General features: G+C 50.4%; 1 protein-coding gene across 1 annotated transcript; it reads left to right on the top strand.

The window, feature by feature from the left end:
* Window positions 1-14,114: 14,114 nt before the first annotated feature.
* On the top strand, window positions 14,115-21,780 carry LOC308347695 (keratin, type II cuticular Hb5). Its single transcript, XM_080811343.1, has 9 exons — window positions 14,115-14,641; window positions 16,640-16,848; window positions 17,443-17,503; window positions 17,633-17,728; window positions 18,396-18,560; window positions 18,828-18,953; window positions 19,333-19,553; window positions 20,345-20,376; window positions 20,788-21,780. Exons 1-9 carry the CDS (start codon window positions 14,222-14,224, stop codon window positions 20,979-20,981), a joined length of 1,524 nt encoding a protein of 507 aa, XP_080667469.1. The 5' UTR covers window positions 14,115-14,221; the 3' UTR covers window positions 20,982-21,780.
* The last annotated feature ends 1,269 nt before the right edge of the window (window positions 21,781-23,049 follow it).

Below are 23,049 nucleotides of genomic sequence, written 5' to 3'. Positions count from 1 at the left end.
CTCCCTAACCTGTAACCCTCAGTGGCTCCCCCATTGCCTTCCAGAAGAACCCAAACTTCTTTTTTTTCTTTTTTTAAAATTTTTTTATTTTAATAAACATATAATGTATTTTTATCCCCAGGGGTACAGGTCTGTGAATCGCCAGGTTTACACATTTCACAGCACTCATCATAGCACATACCCTCCCCAATGTCCATTTCCCCACCACCCTCTCCCGTCCCCCCTCCCCCCAGCAACCCTCAGTCTGTTTCTTGAGATTGAGTCTTTTATGGTTTGTCTCCCTCCCAATCCCATCTTTTCATTTTTTCTTTTCCTACCTCCCCCCAAACCCCCCCGCCTTGCATCTCTACTTCCTCATATCAAAGAGATCATATGATAGTTGTAAGAACCCAAACTTCTTAACATGGCATACAAGCCCTGAGTGATCGGCCCATATACTTCTACCCCATGATATTCCTCCATGCACCCCACTGTGGCCTCTCATACTTTATTCATTCACCCATTTCCTTGTGAAATGCTTACTACATGCCAGGCGTGATGCTGGGAAAACAGCAGTGAACAAGACTTGGTCCTTGCCATCCAAGAGCTTACAGTCCAGCCTGACAGATGGACAGTTAGACAAGCACTTATGTCCTGATATGCTAAGTACTGTGTTAGGAGTTAAATTGATATAGCAACGCACAGAGGAGAGGCCCAACCTAGACTTGAAGCATCATTAAGAGCTTCCTGTAGGGTGTCATGTCACAGCAGAGATGGGAAGGATGATGAATTAGCCACACTAAGAAGGAGGCAGTGCTCCAATCAGAGGATACAGTCTGTGTAAAACCAAAGAGGCTGGAGAGAGCATGCTCAGTTTTGGGATCTCGCTGGGGCTGAATATAACATAGCCTCCAAGTGATAGCTCATATGGGGGTAGGAATCAGGCAAGGGGCGCTCTCGACCAGCTCCCAGGGCACTGCTCCATCAGGGCACATGTCTCACACAGCGACTGTCTGCCGCTCTGCTTCACCTCTAGAGTCCTCCTCAGAGAGCAAGAAGCACACCTTTCATCTTTATGGATTCTGCCTTGCCCACACCTCAGCCTGAGAATTTACAGGTTGCTTTGCTCACAGCCTGAGGCCTGCCTGACCCTGGACTCACCAGCCTCCTGCCCTCCTGCTTCTGAGAGCTCCACTCTAGCCACCTTATCTGCCATGTGTGAAGTCACACACACCCCTTAGGTGGCAGCAACGTCGAGGGAGCCGCTGTCTGGCCTCGGTGCCTCTCCACAGCCAGATTTACATCTACCCTATGCCGGTTATCAATTTATTGCCTTAGTTCCAAATTCACCCTTATTGCTTCCCCTGTGAAAACAGATCTCATCCTTCTAGATATTTTCCTTTGCTAGCTGGCAGATGCTAATTAAGCCTCTTTGGTAGGCATTTCCCAGGGTGATGGAGAGATACTGCAGGAGTAGGACTTTCCTTCCATTGAGCTCTCTCAGCAGTGTCTCTATTGCCAGATTCCTGCAGCACAGACAACTTCTATAATATGAGGCCCCCACAATGCACAGCAGCAGCAGCCAGCAGCAGCCAGCAGCCAGCAGCTTCCCCAACACCCCTCTTGGGCAATTTCATAGTGCATGCCTCCAGCAAATATCTCTTGGTGAAATGCTTTCTCCAGCACTCTAGAGGGTGGATTTCTGGTAAGCTCTGGATGGGAGGTTCCAGCAAGTTCCGCTGATGCAGCATCACACACAGTGACTTCTCTGGAATCCAGTGAGTAGTGCTGTGCCCTGTCCAGTGAGACTGGGACCTTAGTCCTGTCTTTTCCTTGGGGTCCTAGAGGTAGGGACTGTCCCTTATTATCTGTCATTCTATACTCTTTAGAGTTCTCTGGACTTCTTACTCACCAATCTTTCATGACTCCAACCCCAATATTAACTGTATTAAACTTCCCCTGTTCATTTGCCGTGTTCTATTATCACCTGTCAGACCCCGACTGACACATGCCACTTGGGCAGCATTGCTTCCAGCCTCTAGGGTTAGACAGCAAGCCAACACTGGAACTCTTCAGGCTCCAGTCATTAGTTTCTTTTCCCTCTTTATCCTACCCCATAGGTGATCTCACCCAATCAGTGTTATGGCTTTACATGTCATCCATATGTCGATGACTCCTGAGTTTGTTTCTCTAGCCCAGACCTTCCGTTAACTACAGGCTGGTATATACAGACACAAATCATTGACACCTCCATTTGTAAAGCTAATGGGCATCTCAAACTAAACATGTCCAGAAGCAAATTCTTCACCTTCCTTCTTCTCCCTCTATGCTACTCCTTCCATATTAAGGGCATCTCTATTCAATTGTGTAACCCAAAAAAAACACTTCAGAATCATTTTTAAAGATTTTATTTATTTATTTGACAGAGATCACAAGTAGGCAGAGGCAGGCAGAGAGAGGAAGGCAAGCAGGCTCCCCGTTGAGCAGAGAGTCAGGTGCGGGGCTCGATCCCAGGACCCTGGGATCATGACCCAAGCCAAAGGCAGAGGCTTCAACCCACTGAGCCACCCAGGCGCCCTGCTTCAGAATCATTTTTAAACCTTCTCTCATCTCACAGCCCCATTTTAATCCATCAGCAAATCTCATTGGGTTAACCTTCAAATAACATCTAGAATCCAACCGCGTCTCACCACCTCTATGACTACTGCCGGGGTCCAAACCACCACCATCCCTGCCTGGATTGCTGCAGTAGCTTCCTATCTGGACCCTCTACTTTCCTCTTACCCTCCCTGAGCATGTTTTCAAAAAACAGCCATGGCAATCCTGTTAAAACTAAGTTGACTTCCAGTTGCATCCATGATGGAATAAGCTTATTATAGCCTGTCCCTCCCACTGATTGCAACAAAAAACTCTGGATAAAATCCAGCACAACTATTAGAGGACTCTAAAAAGTAAATAAAAGCTGGTAGATCATGATGGGAAGAAAAAGCTTGAAGAATCAACCGTGTATTTCTGTTCCCTCTGCTCACACGACAGGCTCCACGATAAGGCTCTGAGCCGTCAACACGATCAACTAGAACTCTAATAGAAATCCCATTTTTCTAACCAGAGGCAGCAGGAAAGGGGGCTCCTGTGGGCTGGAAAATATAGGCAGGGAATCCTCATGTTTTTCTCTTTTCTTTCATGGCTTTGCCCTGAGAGCAAATCCCAGTCACAAAGCTATGCAGTAGCCATGATATGGCAGCAGAAATTCCAAGACAAACATGATCTTTCTCAGGAGGAGGCAGAAAAAGAGACTCCCCCCACCCCATGAGGGAAGGAGTGAGAGAGAAAACTGGAGGGGCGGATTCCTCTGTGTGTAAATCCACACATGTACAAGTCCTGGGCTCTCCCTTGAGCTACACATGCATGGGAGACCCAAATAGCATGCCAAAGCTTTGAAAACTGAAGTAACATTTAAGTCACTGCCCACGTTACAGAAAAACCCTAAGTGGAATAGACACAGGACAGACAAAAATCACAAAGAAAGAAAGGCTTGAAAATTGAAATTGAACTGAGTTTCCCATAGAAAAAGAATTTTCAGTCTGAATCTAATTAAGCAGGTTCCCTATTAGGCAAACAAAACAAAACAAAAAATTCTTCAGAGGATTTTAGCGGGACCAAGAGTCTATACATCATAATATTTTAAATGTCCAAGATACTATCTAAAATGATTTTGACATCAAGGAATCAGGAAAATGTGATCAATTTTCTGGGGTAAAGAATATCAACAGATGCCAGTCCCAAGATGATACAGATGTTGGAGTTATCACACAAAGATTTTAAATCACTATCACTATTACAATCATGTTCCATAGGATAAAGGTAAGAACATTTGAAGTGAATTAAAAGGTAGCACTTCTCAGCAGAAAATAAAAACTATAAAACCAGAACCAAACGGGAATTCAAAAACTAAAAAAATACTACATTTAAAATTTAAAAGTCATTAATGTGCTCTATAGCAAAAAGGAAAGGACAAAAGAAAGTCAATAACTTGAAGACAGAGCAATAGAAATTGAAGAATAAAGAGAAAACCTGAAGAATAAAGAGAAAAAAAATAGAAAAGAATATTTGAAGATAGAGAAAAATGATACATTGTGTGTGTGTGTCTGTGTGTCTGTGTGTGTATATATATATATATATATATATATATATATATACCAAATTTTTCATCAGAAACTATAAAAGGCTGGGAGCACCTGGGTGGCTCAGTCAGTTAAGCATCTGCCTTTGGTTCAGGTCATGGTCTCAGGGTCCTGGGACTGAACCCCAAGTCAGGCTCCCTGCTCAGGGGGGAATCTGCTTCTCCCTCTCCCTCTGCCACCCCATTCATGCTCAGGCACACTCTCTCTCTCAAATAAATAAGTAAAACTTTTTTTTTAAAGAAACAATAAAAGGCTGAAGAAAATGAGCAACTTCTTTAAAGTGCTGGGGTGGGTGGTTGGGGAGAGGAGGATTGTCAACCCAGAATTCTATAGCCAACAAAAGTATTCTTAAGAAGTATGGGGAGGGGGGGAATAGAAAGACATTCTCAGATGGAAGAAAACTAAGGGAATTTGCAATCTGCAAACCTGCTCTAAAAGTAAGGCTAAAACTCTTCAGTATGAAATGGAATGGGGCGCCTGGGTGGCTCAGTCAGTAAGGCGTCTGCCTTTGGCTCAGGTTATGATCTCAGGGTCCTAAGATTGAGCCCTGCCTCAGACTCCCTGTTCAGTGGGCAGCCTGTTTCTCCTTTTCCCTCTACCTTTGCCCCCTCACCTCCACTCATGCTCTCTCTATCTCAAATAAATAAATAAAATCTAGAAGAAAGGAAGGAAGGAAGGAGGGGGAAGGGAAGGAAGGAAGGAAGGAAGAAGGAAGGAAAGAAGGAAATGATACCAGAGAGAAACATAGAACTTCAGGAATAAAGGAAGAGCAACAGAAATAGTAAATACTGGATAAATGTAAGACTATTTTCCTTCTCTTATATTCTTTAAAATCTATATCTGACTCTTAAAAAAATTATAACATTGTCTGGTGGAGTTTCAGTGTATACAGATGAATATCTACAACAACTATAACATTTTTCATGAAGTAACAAAATATTAATTCTAGGTAGACTGTGAAACATTAGATTATGTACATGGTAATCTCTAGAATAACCACTTAAAAAATACGAAGAGATATACTCTTAAAGAGTAAAAAAGCAAGGAATACTGCCATCAGTAAAAAGATATTATATTGTTAAAGGGGTCAATTCAACAAGAAGACCTAACAATTCTAAATGTATATGAACCTAACAACAGAGCTTCAAAATACATGAAGCACAAAGTGATAGAACTGAAAGGCAAAACAGACAAATCCACAATCATACTTGAATTAAACACTTTTTTCTTAGTAATCAACAGAACAAGTAGACAGAAAAACAATAGGAATACCTGAACAGAAGACCTGAACAACACTGTCAGTCAGCCTGACAACCGACATTTATAGAACATTCCACCCAAAACCAGAAAAATTCACATTTTTCTCAAGTGACAACAGGGAACATTCACCAAAATAGGTCATTTCTGGGCCATAAAACAAATCTTAACAAGTTTAAAAACTCAACCCCATATGAAACATGTTCTGTGACCATAATGGTATTAAATTATGAACCAATACCAGAACACTATCTGGAGAATATCCCTAAATACTTGGAAATCAAGCAACATACTTCTAAATAACAAACAGATCAAGAGGAATCACAAGGGAAGTTAGAAAATATTTTAATTGAGTCAAAGTGAAAACACAGCATATCAAAATTTGAGGATGCAGTTAACGCAGGGATTGGGGGAAATTTATCACATTGGATACTTAAGTTAGAATGGAAGGAAGGTCTCATATCAATTATTTAAGCTTCCCTTTTAAGAAATCAGGAAAAGAGGGGTCCCTGGGTGGCTCAGTTGATTAGGTGTCTGACTCTTGATTTCAGCTCAGGTCATGATCTCAGGGTTGTGAGATTGAGCCCGACGCCAGGCTCCACGCTGGACATGGAGTCCGGTTGGGATTCTCTCTCTCCCTCTGACCCTCCCCCCACCTCTCTCAAAAGGAAGAAAGGAAGGAAGGAAGGAAACGAAATGAAACTAGGAAACAAATAGCAAGGTAGACACAAGGCAAGCAGAGGAAAGGAGATAATAAAGAAAAGAGCAGAAAACAATGACATTAAAAGCAGACAGATAAAGCAACACAACTGAAAACTGCTTCTTTCAGAAGACTCATAAAATGGGTAAACCCCCCGCCAAACTGAACAAGGGGCGGGGAAAGAGAAGGCAAAAATTAACACCAGCAAGAGCGAAAGAGGGACATCTCTACGGACACGGCAGATATTAAAAGGATAATAAAGGAATACCACAAACAGCTTTACGCCAAGAAATCTGGGAACTTAGAGGAAATGGATTAATTCCTTGAAAAACACAAATTACCAAAGCTTGTTCAAGAAAAAAAAAATAATACCCCCCCCCAAAAAAGAAAAAAGTAACCAAATACAGGGCTGGCTTTATGGGCATGTGTGATATTGTGATTTGTAATCAGAAATAGATATTCGGTTTTCGTCCTCTTCCGGGCACAGGGATCCTAAAACCCTTGGAATTTCCTAAGTGGGGAGAGTGATAAAGTTGTCTTTCGTTATATTAATAAGCTGACTTTTAGACTGTACCTAAGGAGAGAGGCTAGTTAGCGGTAGGGAGAGAGGGACACACCTAACCAGTGATTAGAGGGTTAGAACTTCCCAGAGAGGGGAGAAGGGCTGGAGGTTGAATGGATCAATCATGACTACATACCGAAGCCTCTGTCAAAACCCCAAGAGACTGGGTTCAGAGCGCTTCTGGGTTGGTGAACACATGGAGATGTGGGGAGAGTGGCAAGTCTAGAGAGGGCCTGGAAGCCACACACCCTTCCCCACACCTCTTCCTGGGTTACATCCTTTTATAATAAACCAGTAATCTAGTAAGCAAAGTATTTCTCTGAGTTCTGTGAGCTGCTGTAGCCAACAGATAGGATCCAGAGAGGGGGTCGTTGGAAGCTCCGATCTATAGCTGGTAGCTCAGCAGTCCAGATGACAACGAGGGGGTACAGGTGGCACGAAGCGGGTGCTAGAGGACTGAAGCCTTAACTCATGGAATCCGATGTTATCTCCGGGTAGATAAGGTCAGCATTGAGTTGAATTGCAGGACATTCAGCTGCTGTCCAAGAATTGCTTGTTGGTGTGGGAACTCCCCGCACACACACACATCAGAATTGTGACCGGAACTCTTAGTGTGTGTCCTGTGTAAAATCACCCAGGGTCCTATGCCACAGAATGCCCCACGCATGGTTTACTGACTACTATCATTAAAATCTTGAAATCTGAAGTTTTTGAAAATGCTGAAAATTCTTAGTTTTCAACAACAGGTCACACTGAACCCCATAAATTGTGTAACCAGTCCTACCTGAACGGCTGTAGGTCTACTAAAGGAATTGAATGTATAGTTTCAAATCTCACAACAAAAAAAGTCAGGGCCAGTTAAGCATCTGCCTTCAGCTCAGGTCATGGTCCCAGGGTCCCGGGATTGAGCCCTGCATCGGGCTCCCTGCTCAGCAGGGAGCCTGCTTCTCCCTCTGCCTGCCACTCCCCCTGCTTGTGCGTGTGTGCACTCTCTCTCTCTCTCTCTGTCAAATAATAAGTAAATAAAACTTCAAACTAAATGAATAACATGTTTTAAGTATCACTTACAGTAGCACCCCAAAAGTGACACGCTTCGGTGTAAGCCTTCATGAAGTGTAGAAAGGACCCCGGTGCTGAAAACCACAAGCAACAATGAAAGAAGTCAAAGAAGACGAAGAAATAAAGAAGACTCTTTTCAGGAACTGGAAGATTCAATATTGTTAGGAGGTCGACTGCCCCCCCCCCCAGAAACCCACCCCTGGTCACAACATGGGTTTCAAACCCAAGGGCTCCGGTGTGGGCAGAACCCCATCAGATCCCTGGCCCCCAGCTTACTAGCCCTGAGACCAGAGGTCATAAAGCCTAGGCAGCGATGTTTCATGCTGTAACTCACTTGCTTCTTTCAATGATCGTATGCAAGAGGTACTTTTATTCTTCCCTCTTAAGAGTCCTTTATTATTACTTGACAGATGACAAAACCAAGGCCCAGAGAGGCTGAGTGGTGGATGCAGTGGCATCCAGACTCCAGTGTCTTACTTCATCCCTTCATCGTGCTAAGCCTCTTGCCTGTCAAGTGGGAAAATCGCTCCTACATCAAAGAGTCGCTGTGGAGGGGCACCTGGGTGGCTCAGTGGGTTAAGGCCTCTGCCTTCAGCTCGGGTCGTGGTCCCAGGGTCCTGGGATCGAGCCCCGCATCGGGCTCTCCGCTCGGCGGGAAGCCTGCTTCCCTTCCTCTCTCTCTGCCTGCCTCTCTGCCTGCTTGTGATCTCTGTCTGTCAAATAAATAAATAAATAAAATTTAAAAAAAAAAAAAGAGTCGCTGTGGAGATGACACACAGTGACATAACCCAGGTGCTCAGGGCCCAGCCCAGTGCCCAGTTGGGTACACAAATGTCTGCTATTGTTTTGGTCATGGCAACGGTGGTTCTAGTGTTACGGCTGATGCAGACGAGCTGTGTTCGGCAGCCCCACCCGTCCAGCAGCAAACAGGGGTGGATGCTGAAGTGTCCGCAGACTGTTTCTGGTATCTTCCTCCCGAGTCCTGAGCACTGCATCTGGGGCCACCCGGCCAGCGGTGAGGGTCTGCTGCCCCCTGCTGGCCGCCGGTTTCCCAGGAGGCCCTACACAGAATTTTCCAAGTACACTGACTGATGCTGCCGACCGCTTAGAGACTTTTAAACCAATTTTTTCTCCAAATTTGTGCTCAAGATACAAACACTGTAACAACGAATAGCGACTTTGACAGAAAAATCCTCTGTCTCACCAGACCCAACACAGCCCTGTTTCCACCATTCTGGGTTTTCATCGGGCTTCGTTCCCACAGGGGCTCCCTAAACCACCACCCTCAAACAGGAAAAAGCTGCGGTGGGCTCTGAGCCCCAAGGGCTTGAAACTGGGTGTGCTCCTAGGGGCCTGGGCCCGGTCTTCCCACAAGGTGACATTTTCTGCCAACATTAAATATCTAAACTGTCAGGGATTTCCATTCACTTACACATGTAGTCACAAACAAATATTTACTAAGTACTCCCTACATTCCCAGTACTGTCCTAAGTGCTTGGGAACCATCAATGAACAAGGCAGACAGAATCACTGCTCCTGTGGGGTTTTGTTTCATTTTGGTTTAATTGGATGGGGAAAAGAGGAAAGACCGACAATAATCAATAAAAAGAATAAATAAGTCAATTATAGAGTGTGTTAGAAGGTGTTAAGTGCTAAGGGGGAAAAAAAAAAGATCAGAGCAGGATAGACCGGTTGAAGAATGCCCTGGGAATGGGAGGCCAGATTGCCATTTTAAAAAGAAGGGTCAGGGAAGACTCTTTGAAGGTGAGAAAAGACCCAGAGGCAGTGATGGAGTCAGCCGTGTGGCTGAGGGAAGAGCATGCTGGATAGAAGGGACAGCCAGTGCAAAGGCCCTGAGTCAGGAGTCTTGCAGGTGTGTCTGAAGTGCAATGGGAGACCAGTTTAGATAGCTGCTTTTCTCCTGAGATTCAGGGAAACGGTCCCAGTGCTTTAAAAAAAGACAGGGAGAAAAAGCTTCCAAACCATTACTAAGGTACAATTCTGAAATTGGATGCCCTGTAATAACTGATTCATTGCTCTGACCCAGAGCGGCCACAGACAACAGCAAAGCCACCGGGGAAAATTGCCTGCAGGAAGGTGCACAGGTAGCATTCAGGGAGAAACCAGAGAGCTTCTTACAGTTCCTGGTGGGGAACCCCATGAGAGCAGAGGTGGAGGGGCCATGTAACAGCTTGGCTGACTGCAGGGGGGCCCTGCCCCACATGCACTGGGGGCAGCCCGGGTGCTCATCCAGCTCCTGTCTGTTGCTCAGACCTCACCCCTCTTTCATAGGGTCATGAGTCATGCCCAAGTTTTATGAAAGCCAAAGAAAGGGTCACAGGGCTGTAAGACCCTAAAGAGCTGTGTCCCGGCACCAGGACGTGGTATAGATTCAAAAACTAAGAAACATGGAGAAGATCAGCTGAGATGATGGGTGCTGCCCAACTTGAATGAGCTGTGTGGGAAGCCACCGAGGCCCTCTCAGGATGGGTTTTGTCCATGGAGAGTCCATCAGGGCTGTTCTGGAGAAGCAGTCAGCCAGGAAGGATGGAGCAATGGTCCATGAGAGCTTAGACAAATACAAATACGAACCTGCAAGAGTCAGCAGTCAGAAGGATGGGAGGGGGTCAGCGCACCTTTATCTCTGGACAAATCCAAAAAACCTTCCTAGAAACAGGGAAATTTTAAGCAGAGTAGAGAGATCAGAAGGGAAGGGAGGTAGAGAGCCCTGGGCTGGGGGAAGAGCAGGTGTGCCCAGCAGGCGTCCCATAGGTAGCACGCAGGAGAAGGATGGCCCATCTGTGGGGAAGTATGTGGGTGACAGATCTCTGGGGAAGCCTGAGGAGATGGCAACCAGGAAGGAGGCAGAGTCAGATGGAGCTGTGGCAGCTGCCTGGGTCTCCAGGGTGGGGGGAAGAATCTCTCAGTCTGGGGCGCCCGGATGGCTCAGTGGGTTAGGAGTCCAACTCTTGATTTCATCTCAGGTCATGGTCTCAGGGTCATGACATTGAGCCCCACATAGGACTCCATGTTGATCACAGAGTCTGCTTGGGATTCTCTCCCTCTTCCTCTCCCTCTGTCCCTCTTCCTGCTTGCTCTCTCTCTCTTTCAAATAAATAATAAATCTTAAAAAAAAAAATCTCTCTCGCTCAATTAGCTCTTGAAGGCTTCCTGGACAAAGTGCCCTCTTGGGAACATTGTACATCGCAGGAGGGATGTGGGTTCTTCAGCGCACATTCCCAACACTGGGTGTGGCCTTCAAAAGATACGGGGGCAGGAGGGGACGGCACCAAAGTGGGTGATGGATGACAGCACCCGGGATAAGAGGGTGTGGAAAGAGATAATTGGAGTTACCTGGGAAGCCCCGGAAGGGACATTTTATGAGCTGCCTGCTGAGACAAAGGAGGAGAAATCACAGCCTCCCTCTGACTAGTTCACAAAGGCTTCCTGGAAGAGGTGGCCAGCCATCCAGGTACATTCCAGGCAAAGGTGTGCCCAGAGAGGAGGCTTGGGCGTAGGGAGAGGGGTGCAGGGAACCTATAGGGCCTAGTGGCAATAAATGAGGAGGAGGCCAGGAAAGAGAGGTCAGGCTCCCACCCAAGAGTCGGTCCCATGAGCGGAAGGGTGGATAATGAGTAGAGCCAGGCATGGGGCTATGGGTTCCCTGTCTCTTTCTTCGATAGGACTAGGCAGCAAAGGCCCAGGTCCTGTGCGTCTACACAGATTCTCCAGGGCAGCTGCGTCAGACTGGCCTGGTCTGTGAGTTTCTTACCTGCCCTGCACAACCTGGGAACGGCCTCATGAAGGACTTAGCCTCCCTCTCCAGCCCAGCCCCTCCCATCCAATGCACCATGCGGACAGCCTTCCTGAGCAGCTGCCACCAATCCTGGGCATGACCACCATCTGCCACGACGTAAACATCACCCAGCTCCCGTGAGCCCACCCCGTACCAGGTTGGGGCCCTCACTCTTGCCCACTCGAGCCCTTGTTCCCCCAGGTTTCCTGAGTCCCCTAGCATCCTCTTCCCCACCCTCAGTGCCCAAGCCCATGCCCAAGCCCAATTCGAGGTAGAGGTTTAGGAGGGTGTGTGTGTGTGTATGCACACACGTGCGCACGTGTGTGTGTATTGGAGGCAAGGAGAACAAGTCACTCAGAAGCCTCTCTCTGGGACGAAGCCTCCACTCCCTCCTGCCCCCAAGGAGAGGCAGAATCAGATCTAGCTCCATCCTCTTCAGCAAGCTGAAGGAGAGCAGAGGCTGATGGGAGCTGAGGAGAGGAGGTCTGTGGGCAGAGGGCGCACCCATCTTCTCTTCCCGTGCTCACCTGGTCTCTTCCCCCTGCCATGTTCAAAGGGCCCAAATCCCTTTTGGTCCCCAGCACACCAGCACCGGGCCCACACAACAGGCAGTCAGGAGCTCACTGTCCAAGGTGCCAGGAGACATGCCTGGACCCAGGCCAACGGTGCCCCCACTAAGGAGTGGGTGCTGGGAACCCAGCCCCCGCACTCCTTAGCCTCCTCTTTCCACCCCCAGACTCCACCCCAAATTTTTATACTAGTGAAATCAGGTTAAAGGAAACATTAAAAGCAGTCTTAAAAGGGTAAAGAAGTCGTAAATGTGCAGAGGATGTGAAGACCACGGGTGGGGCAGGGAGTACACCCACTCCCTGCCGGAGAAGGGTGTAAGGTGTGGTAGAGGTGTTTCTGATCAGAAACAAGAATCCCTTTCCTTTATACAGAGTGTTCTGGTCCCCAAGGCACAGCTTGTGTATTATCCACATAATCCTCTCAATAACCCGGGAAGGCAAGGATGAATTCCACACTACAGGCAAGCACACAAAAGCTCAGAGAGGCAAGAGCGTTCCCCAGAGTCACACAGCCAGGAAGCATCAGAGCAGGCCCATGGACCAGGTCTTCCGACTTTGCTTCCATTGCCCAGCTTGACTGTGATCTGAAGATCCTTCGAGGCCAGCTGGTGAGGCTGCCTGCTTCTCCTCACCAGCCACCCAAAGTCTCCCTGATCCCCCGCCTTGGAAGAACACGTGTGGAGTGTGGAGACAGAAACCAACCAGCCTGCTTCTGGGTGAAGAGCTGCAGGGGGCCCAGCCACGGAGATGAGGGCAGAAGCGGGACAGAACATCAGGCGCAGGAGGAAGGATTCAGGCTGTGGCCCCACAGTGGCAGTGTTTGATTCTGGAAGGCTCCCCAGAGGGTCTGTCTCCCTCGGAGGATGCTCCTCTGCTCTTCTTCCCTTCTCGAAGTTCCTAACACCTTGGGTGTCCGGTTAGCCTCCCTGGAGGCAGAGACCACATCTCCCAGCTTTGTGCTCAAGGACCATTAAAAGAATAGCAATCATTATCCTAATAAATAGCTCCAGGATACACAGGGAAGCAGGGACATTCTGAGGAGCCAGACCCCCAGAACCCCCGGGAGCCAGAAATCACAGCATCTTCAGACAAGAAAAAGCCACTTTCCCACCCCCATCTCTAAATGTTCCTCTAGGGGATATAGTTTGGGGGCCGAAGATATGCCCCTCCTCTGGCTGGTGGTCTTAGAAGGAAGAGAGACAAACAGAACCTATTTCTTCTTTAAGAGCAGAGGGAAAGTGCCCAGAGCAAGTTCACAGCAGCTAGGTTATCCCAGGATTCATTTCTTCCATCCTTGCAGCCCAGTGGGAGAAAGTGGTTAAAGGGGGAGGCTTCCCATTATCCACAAGTAGCCATTATTGTGGCCACTGAGAGTGGAGTGGTTTGCAATTTTCCTGGGTGAGAAATGAAAGCTCCAAAACAGAGCCTCTGGGCTGGAATCCAGAAGGTTCTAAGATCCCATGTGCTCCAGCCCTCTGTCCTGCCGGGAGCATGGTCAAAATGGTCCCACGGACCGGGACAACCTTCCAGGCCACGGTGCCTGGTTGGATCTGGACTTGCCTGATCCATCAGCCTCTGAAACACGACAACTTACTTGAGAATATCTCTTGCACAGAGCCAGGAGGACAGAGGTAATGCACTCTCGGGGTCTTGCCCAACCCGGGACACTAGAGCTTTCCCCTTGAGACAGTGGACCAGCCTCTACCCCAACCCCAGCCAGCTCAGACTGTTGCGGAGTTCAAATCCGACTCCGGCTGTGGGTTGGGGCCATCCTAGAGGGAGACTGCGAGAAAATTAATTGCTTAATGTATGTAAACGAGCTTTGAAGATGAAAAGTGCAAACACAGTGTCCCTAATAATATCTTCAATACCTTTACGGAGGCCCCGAGTCGCCGCTGAGCTCACCTTTAAGACGAGTCTTTGGGGATTTGCTGGCAAACTCCCCAAGCCAATAAACAACATAAAATGGCTTTTCACTCCTTTTATGCGGCCAACCCCAGCTCTCCTCACCCATAAAAGGACCAGGGAGGATCAGAGAGGCCAGAGGATCCTAAGCAGCGCACCTGAAGCCTTCACTTACTCCTGCCGCACTCAGCCTCTGCTCAGACCCGCACGATGTCCTGCCGCTCCTACAGGATCAGCTCAGGCTGTGGGGTCACCAGGACCTTCAGCTCCTGCTCAGCTGTGGCCCCCAAAACTGGCAACCGCTGCTGCATCAGTGCTGCTCCCTACCGAGGGGTGTCCTGCTACCGGGGGCTGACGGGCTTCGGAAGCCGCAGCCTCTCCAACCTGGGCTCCTGCGGACCTCGCATGGCCATGGGTGGCTTCCGCGCTGGCTCCTGCGGCCGCAGCTTTGGCTACCGCTCCGGCGGCGTGTGCGGGCCCAGCCCGCCCTGCATCACCACCGTGTCTGTCAACGAGAGCCTCCTCACACCCCTCAACCTGGAGATCGACCCCAATGCGCAGTGCGTGAAGCATGAGGAGAAGGAGCAGATCAAGTGTTTGAACAACAGGTTCGCTGCCTTCATCGACAAGGTCAGTGAGGCCTGGGATGGTCCGGAGAAGGCCCCGGCCAGCCTTCCCCTCAGGAAGGTCCCAGTGTTTTGGGGAGACAGCATGGAGCCAGGCCTGAGACAGCACAGGGAGAGAAACACAGGCTAACATAGGCAGAGGATCCGTTTCCATCTTTTAATTCCAGCAAAGTACACAGAGGGCCCCGTATGGTCCAGAAATGGAGTCTGTGGTCTAAAGGGTGTGTGTGCTTCTGGAGACAACACAGGAATATCAGAGGTGCCCCTGGAAAACTGGATTGGGCACTGGGAGCTACAAGAGTGGGCCGTAATGGGGAGAGTAAAAGGCTCGTGGCTCCCAGCCAGGCAGCTTGGGGAAGTGGGTGGGCACAGCTCAGAGCCACGCTGCCTCCCTATCGTTGTTCTGCCCCTGGGCAGCGTGAGACCTTGGGCATGTCACTTGTCTGGATAACAGAACCCGCCTCATATGTGTGTCGCAAACATGGATGGATTCATGCTTGAAAAATGCTGGCACACAGTAAATGCTCAATGAATGTTCACTGTCAGCATGATTCTCCCAGGACGATAGTGTGACAAGAGGTGTGACAGTAAACCACCCAGGGCCAGCACAGCCGCCTTCATGGACAGAGGGCTGGGAATGGGGAAGGGGGGGCAGGCTGGAGGTAGAAACCCAGGGATGCAGAGTGTGGAGACCCCCCCACACTGTGGGCTGCCTCCCAGGCCCCCAGTGCCCTCCCTGCATGTCCATGAGGCCTCACTCTGGCAGAATAAATAGAACTGGGCTCTGGGCTTGGGGTCAGGAGTTTTGTTACCATTTTCTTGTTAGTGAGTTTGGTTCATCCTCAAAATGACCCGATGGGGGAGACGTTAGTATTTCCATTTTTTTACTATCAAATTGAAGCTGAGTTTAGATGAGCTGCTTAGACATACCGCCGTGGGCAGGTGAAGGGGTCTCAGGGGACATCAGATCCCAAATCTCACCGACTATTTGTGTGACAATGAACAAGTCATCTCAGTTTCCCCCTCTGTGCTATGAGGGAAATGATACCGCCCCCCACCGGAAGGTTAAGAGAACGGAATGGGACTGATACATGGGCAGAGACAGAGGGATAAAAATAGAGATACACAGTTCACCCTTGAACAACACGGGTTGGAGATGAGCAAATCCACATCTACAAGGATTTTTTTTCCATATATACAGTACTATAAATGTATTTTCTCTTCCTTATGATTTTCTTAATAACATATTTTCTCTAACTTACTTTTTTGTACAAATACAATTCTTAATATCTAGAACATACAAAATGTATGCTACTCGACTGTTTAGGTTATCAATGAGGCTTCCGGTCAAGGGTAGGCTATTAGCAATTAAGTTTTGGGGGAGTCAAAAGTTATATGGCAATTTTCAAATGCGTGGGGTAGGGGTGAGGGTGGGGAGAGGCGTCAGTGCTCCTCACCCCCGCATTTTTCAAGAGTCAGCTATAGAAATAAATAGATGTGTGTGTATCCTAGCACGGGCCCTCGTAGCACACAGTAAGGTTTCAGTAAGTGTCCCGTGGATTAAAAAATGAGGAACTGCTAATTATAGTCATAGTTAAATTTGTCAAGCATTGACCATGTGTCGGAGCTGTTCTAAGCATTTTCCATGTATTAACTTGTGCAATCTTTACAACTCTAAGGGAGGCACTATTTTCATCCCTGGTTTAGAAATGAGCACCCAAAGGTTAGACAGCTTGCCCGCTCCAAGTGGCAGAACTGGACTTGAACCAGTCATCTGGACTTAAGCCCAGGGCGCTTTCCCCCACAGCCACACTGCCTCCCAGAGGGCTGGCAGCAAGGCCCCTTGCAGCACAGACACTCAGCCCCATGCTCCTGCCTTGGTGGGCCCCAGCTCCTCGGTGAGGGTGTGCGGTGAACGCCCAGGAGAGAGGGCTCTGGAGGACAAGGCTCCTCCCGGGTACCCTGCCCCGCCCCCAGTCTCACCCACCCACCCTGAACGCAGGTGCGCTTCCTGGAGCAGCAGAACAAGCTGCTGGAGACCAAGTGGCAGTTCTACCAGAACCAGCGTTGCTGCGAGAGCAACATGGAGCCCCTGTTCAATGGCTACATCGAGACGCTGAGGCGGGAGGCTGAGTGCGTGGAGGCTGACAGCGGGAGGCTGGCATCAGAGCTCAACCACGTGCAGGAGGTGCTGGAGGGCTACAAGAAGAAGTGAGTGCAGCCAGACGTGGGGCACACAGGGAGCATGGGAAGGCTCCGCCCTCAACCTTCTTAAAGCAGCTGAAGTTTCCTGCCTATCTAGGAGCAGGGGCTGCCTGGAACTCAGCGGCTGTCTGGGGCTGGGCCTAGATGTCTTAGATTCTTTGGCCCCACTCTCCCCCTTGGAGGCCCTGTGGGTCTTAGAGTAGCCTTCGCGGGGAGTGAGGAAAGGCAACCCAATGGAGTTCTAGAGCTCTCTGTGGTCCTACCTGTCCGTCTCAGCTCACTTTATGATGCTCACTCTTGTGTTTTTCCTGCCCAGGACACTGGCTGTCTTTGGATCTGGGATGCACAGAGGACTTTTGATTTGGGGAACAGAGCGTGCATTCCCTGATCTCATTCCAGAGGCAGTGGGACCGGGGTGGCCTAAGCCAGGCTGAGGCAAGGGCTAGGCCAAGAATAACGCACAGACTAGACCACAGAGAGGACAAGATAAGAATCCCAGGCACTCCATTCCTTTGGGCCCTTGGGAAGGCTGACTCAAAAGCTGGGATGACGTCCAAGCCCCCACCTCTCAGCCGCGACCCCTCTCTCCCCCCAACCCAGGTATGAAGAGGAGGTGGCTCTGAGAGCCACGGCAGAGAACGAGTTCGTGGTTCTAAAGAAGGTGAGGGGCTGCCCACGGGGCAGGAAGGGAAGGGCACCCACCTAGACAGCCTCCGGTGGGGGCCGTCACCACGCGGACCACAGAGGCCTCCCCCCACCCCACATGCCCTCCTCTTCCCTCCACTGCCAGGACGTGGACTGCGCCTACCTACGGAAATCCGACCTGGAGGCCAATGTGGAGGCGCTGGTGGAGGAGTCTAGCTTCCTGAAGCGTCTCTATGACGAGGTGAGGGGGCCGCCACTGGCCCACCAGGTCAGGGAGAGGGGAGGCGTGAGGACCTGAGCAAGAAGGGAGGGACTGTGTTGTGTGTACATGTTTGCCCGTGTGTGCGGTGTAGGCATGTTTTCTCATGTTGCACGACTGTGTTAGACACAAGAGGGTCACGTTGCACAACTGCAATAGACAAACGTAGGTAGGTGCCCAGGGAGAGCCTGGCGTGCTTGTTCGAGGACCGTGGAGCGTGGCTGTGGTTCTCCATGTCTGTGAGTGCCTGTGTATGTTGCAGTGTGTGTGTGGGCTGCTCTGGGGCTGTGTCAGTCTGCACCTGGGTCAAAGGTGGGGGCCAGGGTGAGTCTCTGGTTAGAGAGGGGTCTTAATTAATGGACACGTCACTAGTCTTGGCATTCAAACCCCAGCTCCACTGCTAGGGGACTTGGAGAAAACCCAGCATGAGTTTGAGTCTTCCCATTTGTTCATTCAGAGGCCCCTTCAGCTTTCTTATTTTATGATGTACCTGTGTGTGAGCAAAGGGGGAAATGGAGCAGGTGGAGCAGGGGTCATGTGACATGATGACCAGCGCCCATCGCAGGAGGGGATACTGCCCCTAAAGGTGGAGCTGATGGCCCAGACCAGGCAGGCACCAGACCCAAATGTATTGGCTCTTGGCCCCCAGGAGCTCCAGGTCCTCCATGCCCACATCTCAGACACCTCAGTCATCGTCAAGATGGACAACAGCCGGGACCTGAACATGGACTGCGTTGTGGCTGAGATCAAGGCTCAATACGATGACATTGCCAGCCGCAGCCGGGCTGAGGCCGAATCCTGGTACCGCAGCAAGGTGAGGGGTACAGGACACCTGCCTCCTAGACACGGCAGTGGGAGGGAAGCCGGTATATATTAAAGAAGGCCTCTTTTGTCTAAGGATTTTGATTAGTAGGGATGGAAAGAGGACAAACAGCTCTCAGTCCAGGTGGTAGAGCAGGGCTTCCATGTATAGTTGCACAGGCTGAGCACTGTACAACCTGCAAATCCTCTGTGGTGTCCAAATGGGTGGGAAACTGCATCTTGAGCCTCAGGAACATCTCTGCTCCCCACCCCCACAAAGTGTGAGGAGATGAAGGCCACGGTGATCCGGCATGGAGAGACCCTGCGCCGCACCAAGGAGGAGATCAACGAGCTCAACCGCATGATCCAGAGGCTGACTGCTGAGATCGAGAATGCCAAGTGCCAGGTAGGGTACGGAGAGGGGTTTGAATGCCCAGCACAAGCAGACTCTTTGCCCCCAGGAGGGCAAAGGCCTGGCCCCCATCGGGCTTCACAGTGTGCCTGTGAGGAATCAGGGACCCAAACAACTCACACAGCCCTCAAAGTAGGATGTACCATATCACCAATGTCACCCTCCTGGGCCACCCTATGACAACCAGCAAGGAGAGAAGGTGAAAGCTCCCATCTCCTCCCTCATCTTCAAGGTCTCATTAAATATCTGGTCCTACATAGTTAACCTAACTTCTCTCTGGAGCCCCCTCTCCCTGGCCCAGCTCCATGAGCTCAGGTGAGCTAAGCTACACCATCTTTCTCTCATCCTTGCTCTCACATCCCCTTCCTCATAGCGGGCCAAGCTGGAGGCCGCCGTGGCTGAAGCAGAACAACAGGGCGAGGCAGCCCTGACTGATGCCCGCTGCAAGCTGGCGGAGCTGGAGGCCGCCCTGCAGAAGGCCAAGCAGGACATGGCCTGCCTGCTCAAGGAGTACCAGGAGGTGATGAACTCCAAGCTGGGCCTGGACATCGAGATCGCCACCTACAGGCGGCTGCTGGAAGGCGAGGAGCACAGGTGGGGCTAAGGAGCATCTCCCTTTGTGTAGAAGGAGGCCCTGGTCCCCTGGGACTGTGTTTCCCTGAGCCCCAGTGTGAGCTACATCTCTAAGCATGGCTAGTGCAGGTTTAAGCTTCAATAATAGTCATAACTTATCAGTTACTTACAGGTTTGGCCTGCACTGAGAGCTCATTTTAATCCTCACGATCCAATGAGGTCGGGTCTCATTTTTCACATCCAAAGATGAGGAAGTAAGGCTCGGCATACAGTGACTTTCTCATGGCCTCAGTTAATAAGTGCAAGAGGCACAACATGTCCCCCAGTCACTGGCCTCTCCAGCATACTTTCTTCTGGTACCCCCTCCCCGCCCCCCACTCCCTAACCCCAAGAGGCTGCAGCTTGACCTGCCACATCGGGTCACTTGTGCCCTGTGAGGACAGTGTGCCCCGTATGTGCCAGCCCCTCCACACTCTTGTTTCCCTGAGCCCAACCAGCGCGACCCAGGCCACGGGGTCACTCAGATGGGCAGGAGCTCAGCCACACGTGTCACCTCTGCTTAAAGTCAGAAGGCTTTCTCTGGTCAGAGAATGGTTAGAGAAAGGTGACCATGTTAAAAAAAAAAAAAAAAAGAAAGAAAGAAAGAAAAAGAAAAGAAAGGTGACCATGTAACCCAGGATTTGGGGCATACCCCTCCCGCCTTTTGGGGAGAGGAGCTGTACACAGAAGGGCCCTCTCTGTCGCCAAGCAACAACCTGCTTTGGGGATCCAGCTGGGTTGTCCAGAGCTAACAGAGCTTTCTTTTCCCACAGGCTGTGTGAAGGTGTGGGCTCCGTGAATGTCTGTAAGTGTCTGCTTAAACAACAGCCTCTCCCCCTAAAAAATGGCTTTGTTGATGGGTAAAGCTGAACCTGGAATGCTTCCCGAACAGGAGAAGGCCTTTCCTCCTCCCCTGGCTCCTCACTGGGGAACACCATCGGGTTTAGGGACGGTGGTGTTGAGCGCCCTCCACTGGTGGTGATGGGAACTGCAGACTTTGTTCTGCTCTCTCTGGGGGAGGGTCCTCACTTCCTTCCTATCTTTGTCCCCTGGAAGGACTGAGATGCTGGAAAGAACGGGGCCTGAATTCTTAACCACTAAACCCCTTTCAGGAGGAGGAAGCTTCTGCTAGTCAAAAGCCCCTTGGGGATTATCACAAGGTTGGGGAGATCAGGGCAGGCCACCTACCCACTTTGCCCCCTCTCTCCCCCTACAGGTGTCAGCAGCTCCCGCGGGGGAGTCGCCTGTGGGGGCCTCACGTGCAGCACCACTCCTGGGCGCCAGATTGCTTCTGGCCCTGTGGCCACCGGTGGCAGCATCACGGTGATGGCGCCTGACTCCTGTGCCCCCTGCCAGCCCCGCTCATCCAGCTTCAGCTGCGGGAGCAGCAGGTCCGTCCGCTTCGCCTAGAGTCCCGGCCACCTGTGTCCCCGTCCCCAGAGCACGGAATGGTGTGTGAATGGAAATCGTGTGCTTGCTTCCGGAATCTTCCACGTGTTCCTACAGAGGGAAAGACCCTCGGCCACGCTCTGGCACCTTCTCATTCTAGGGAGTTGTTTCCTGGTTCTCCTCTGGGCTTCAGTTAGAGAGGCATTCCCAGTCCTTCACCTAACTTTGGTTTGACTCCAAAAGACCGTGGCCAGTTTGTATCATTCTCCAAGCTGTCTGGGACACTACCGGTCACCCAGGGTGGCTGGACATCATGGGAGCTTGGCCTTCCCGGGAGACAAGGAGTGAGCCTAACTCCCCGCCAGGTCTCCTACAGGCTGAGAGTCTGAGAGGAAATCCTCCCACCCAGCAGCAGTCCTCCCTCTCTCCTGGCTGGGAGGTCTGCAGGAAGCATTGGCCCAGGGTTATTCTTGTTTGTGTTTTGCTTGTCTCTCTGACTGACTGCCTTCTTTGGGTTAACCTGTCCCAGCCAAACTCCTCATGTGACCTCCCAGTTGAGGGGCTCATTACGGAGGGGAATCCTTTTGACTTGGCACAGGTCTTGCTATTCATTGCACCTTTATACATTTCAAAGAAAACTCCAAGGTTGCTCCAGACCTCCCCCTGCGGGTGCAGGTGAGGTGTGTCCAATGGGAGCCAATGGGATGGAGAAGGTTAGGCCACTTCCTGAGTCTCCCTCTTGTTACGACTGTCTGTGGGTGCCTTGCCTTCTGGGTTGTCTCAGTCTGTGTTTCAATAAATGCTGCTTTGATGCAAGGATATGTGGTCTTGTGAATGACAATGTCTCTACCCCTTCCCATTGTCTTATGTGCAACCCTCAACCCCATCCCCAGCTGGCCAACACTTCACTGGATCCAGGTGGTGTTTCCCTAATCCTCCAGTGGTTGTACCTCTTCTTGTCCACTTCCATGGCCTGATTCCAGCTCAGCCCTCCTCAGTCCAGTCTGGCCTGGACCACAGCTCCAGCTCCCCCAATGACCTTTTATTCCCTACCCCCACGCACCCCCAGCAGCCTAAAATCCCACCCCAGATCACTCTCAGCCCCTACGACCTAGTTCAAACCAGTTCCCAGCATGTGCCTGAGCTCCTGATGCCAGTCACCAGCCTCCCTCCATCTCCTCCTTCCCCACCAGCTCCTCAACCCTGTGCAACCACCCTCTACCCAGTGCCGATCTTCCCAGATGCAGACTCCACTCCATGGAGAGAAGCCCACCCTCTAAGCCACCAGGACCATCCCACAGGGACACATAAGCCATCCCACATCTCTCTTCCATTTGCCCTTACCCAGTGCTCTCTCTGTTCTTCCTACCTACACTCCCTCTCACATGCATAGTCCCCTAACCCCTGCCCCACCCTGTCTCCAACTCTGAGGATCTCAGGTTCTAACTTTGTGGCTCAGGGCTCAGGATGTCACTGGGTGTGTATGGAGCCTGGATCAAGCTAGAAATTCCTTGGGAGCAGAAGTATCTCCTCCTGGCTTTGAACCTCCCCACACACACACACCTCACCCCCAAGATGGGCTGTAAGACACATCAGGCCTGGGATGGTTGGATGAACTCAGGCAGCTGTAGAACAGGAGGAGTAGATATCAGCCCTGTTGGACTCCCCTCCTTTTCTCCACTGGGAAAACAGACCTGCTTCACCATTCTAGGTGGACATCCACCTGCCAGCCCCCTCCGCTGCCCCATCCCCCAGTCTTTCCCTGAGAAGAGAAGTGATGGCTCTGTGCGTTCTGATGAGTCCTTGCTTTAGGTCCAAAGGGTTGCAGCTCCAATGGATGGGCGGGGGTTGGGCTGCTGCTGGCCTCTTCTGGGAACTCCAGCTGCTGCTGTTTGAGCTTTGCTGGCTGCCAGTAGGGGGGCCTGCTCTAAATTTCCCACCCACCTCCCTCCTTTGACTCACCTCTCTGCGCCTCAAGGGCATGGTCTTAATTGCAATAGGACAAAGTTTATACATTTTTATATTTTTTATTTTATTTTTATTTTTTATTTGACAGAGAGATCACAAGTAGGCAGAGAGGCAGTCGGGA

Source organism: Martes martes (genome assembly GCF_963455335.1).
Source record: "Martes martes genome assembly, chromosome: 8".
NCBI lineage: Eukaryota > Metazoa > Chordata > Mammalia > Carnivora > Mustelidae > Martes > Martes martes.
Note: the sequence above shows the minus strand (reverse complement) of the source record. Positions and strands in the feature narration are given on the sequence as shown.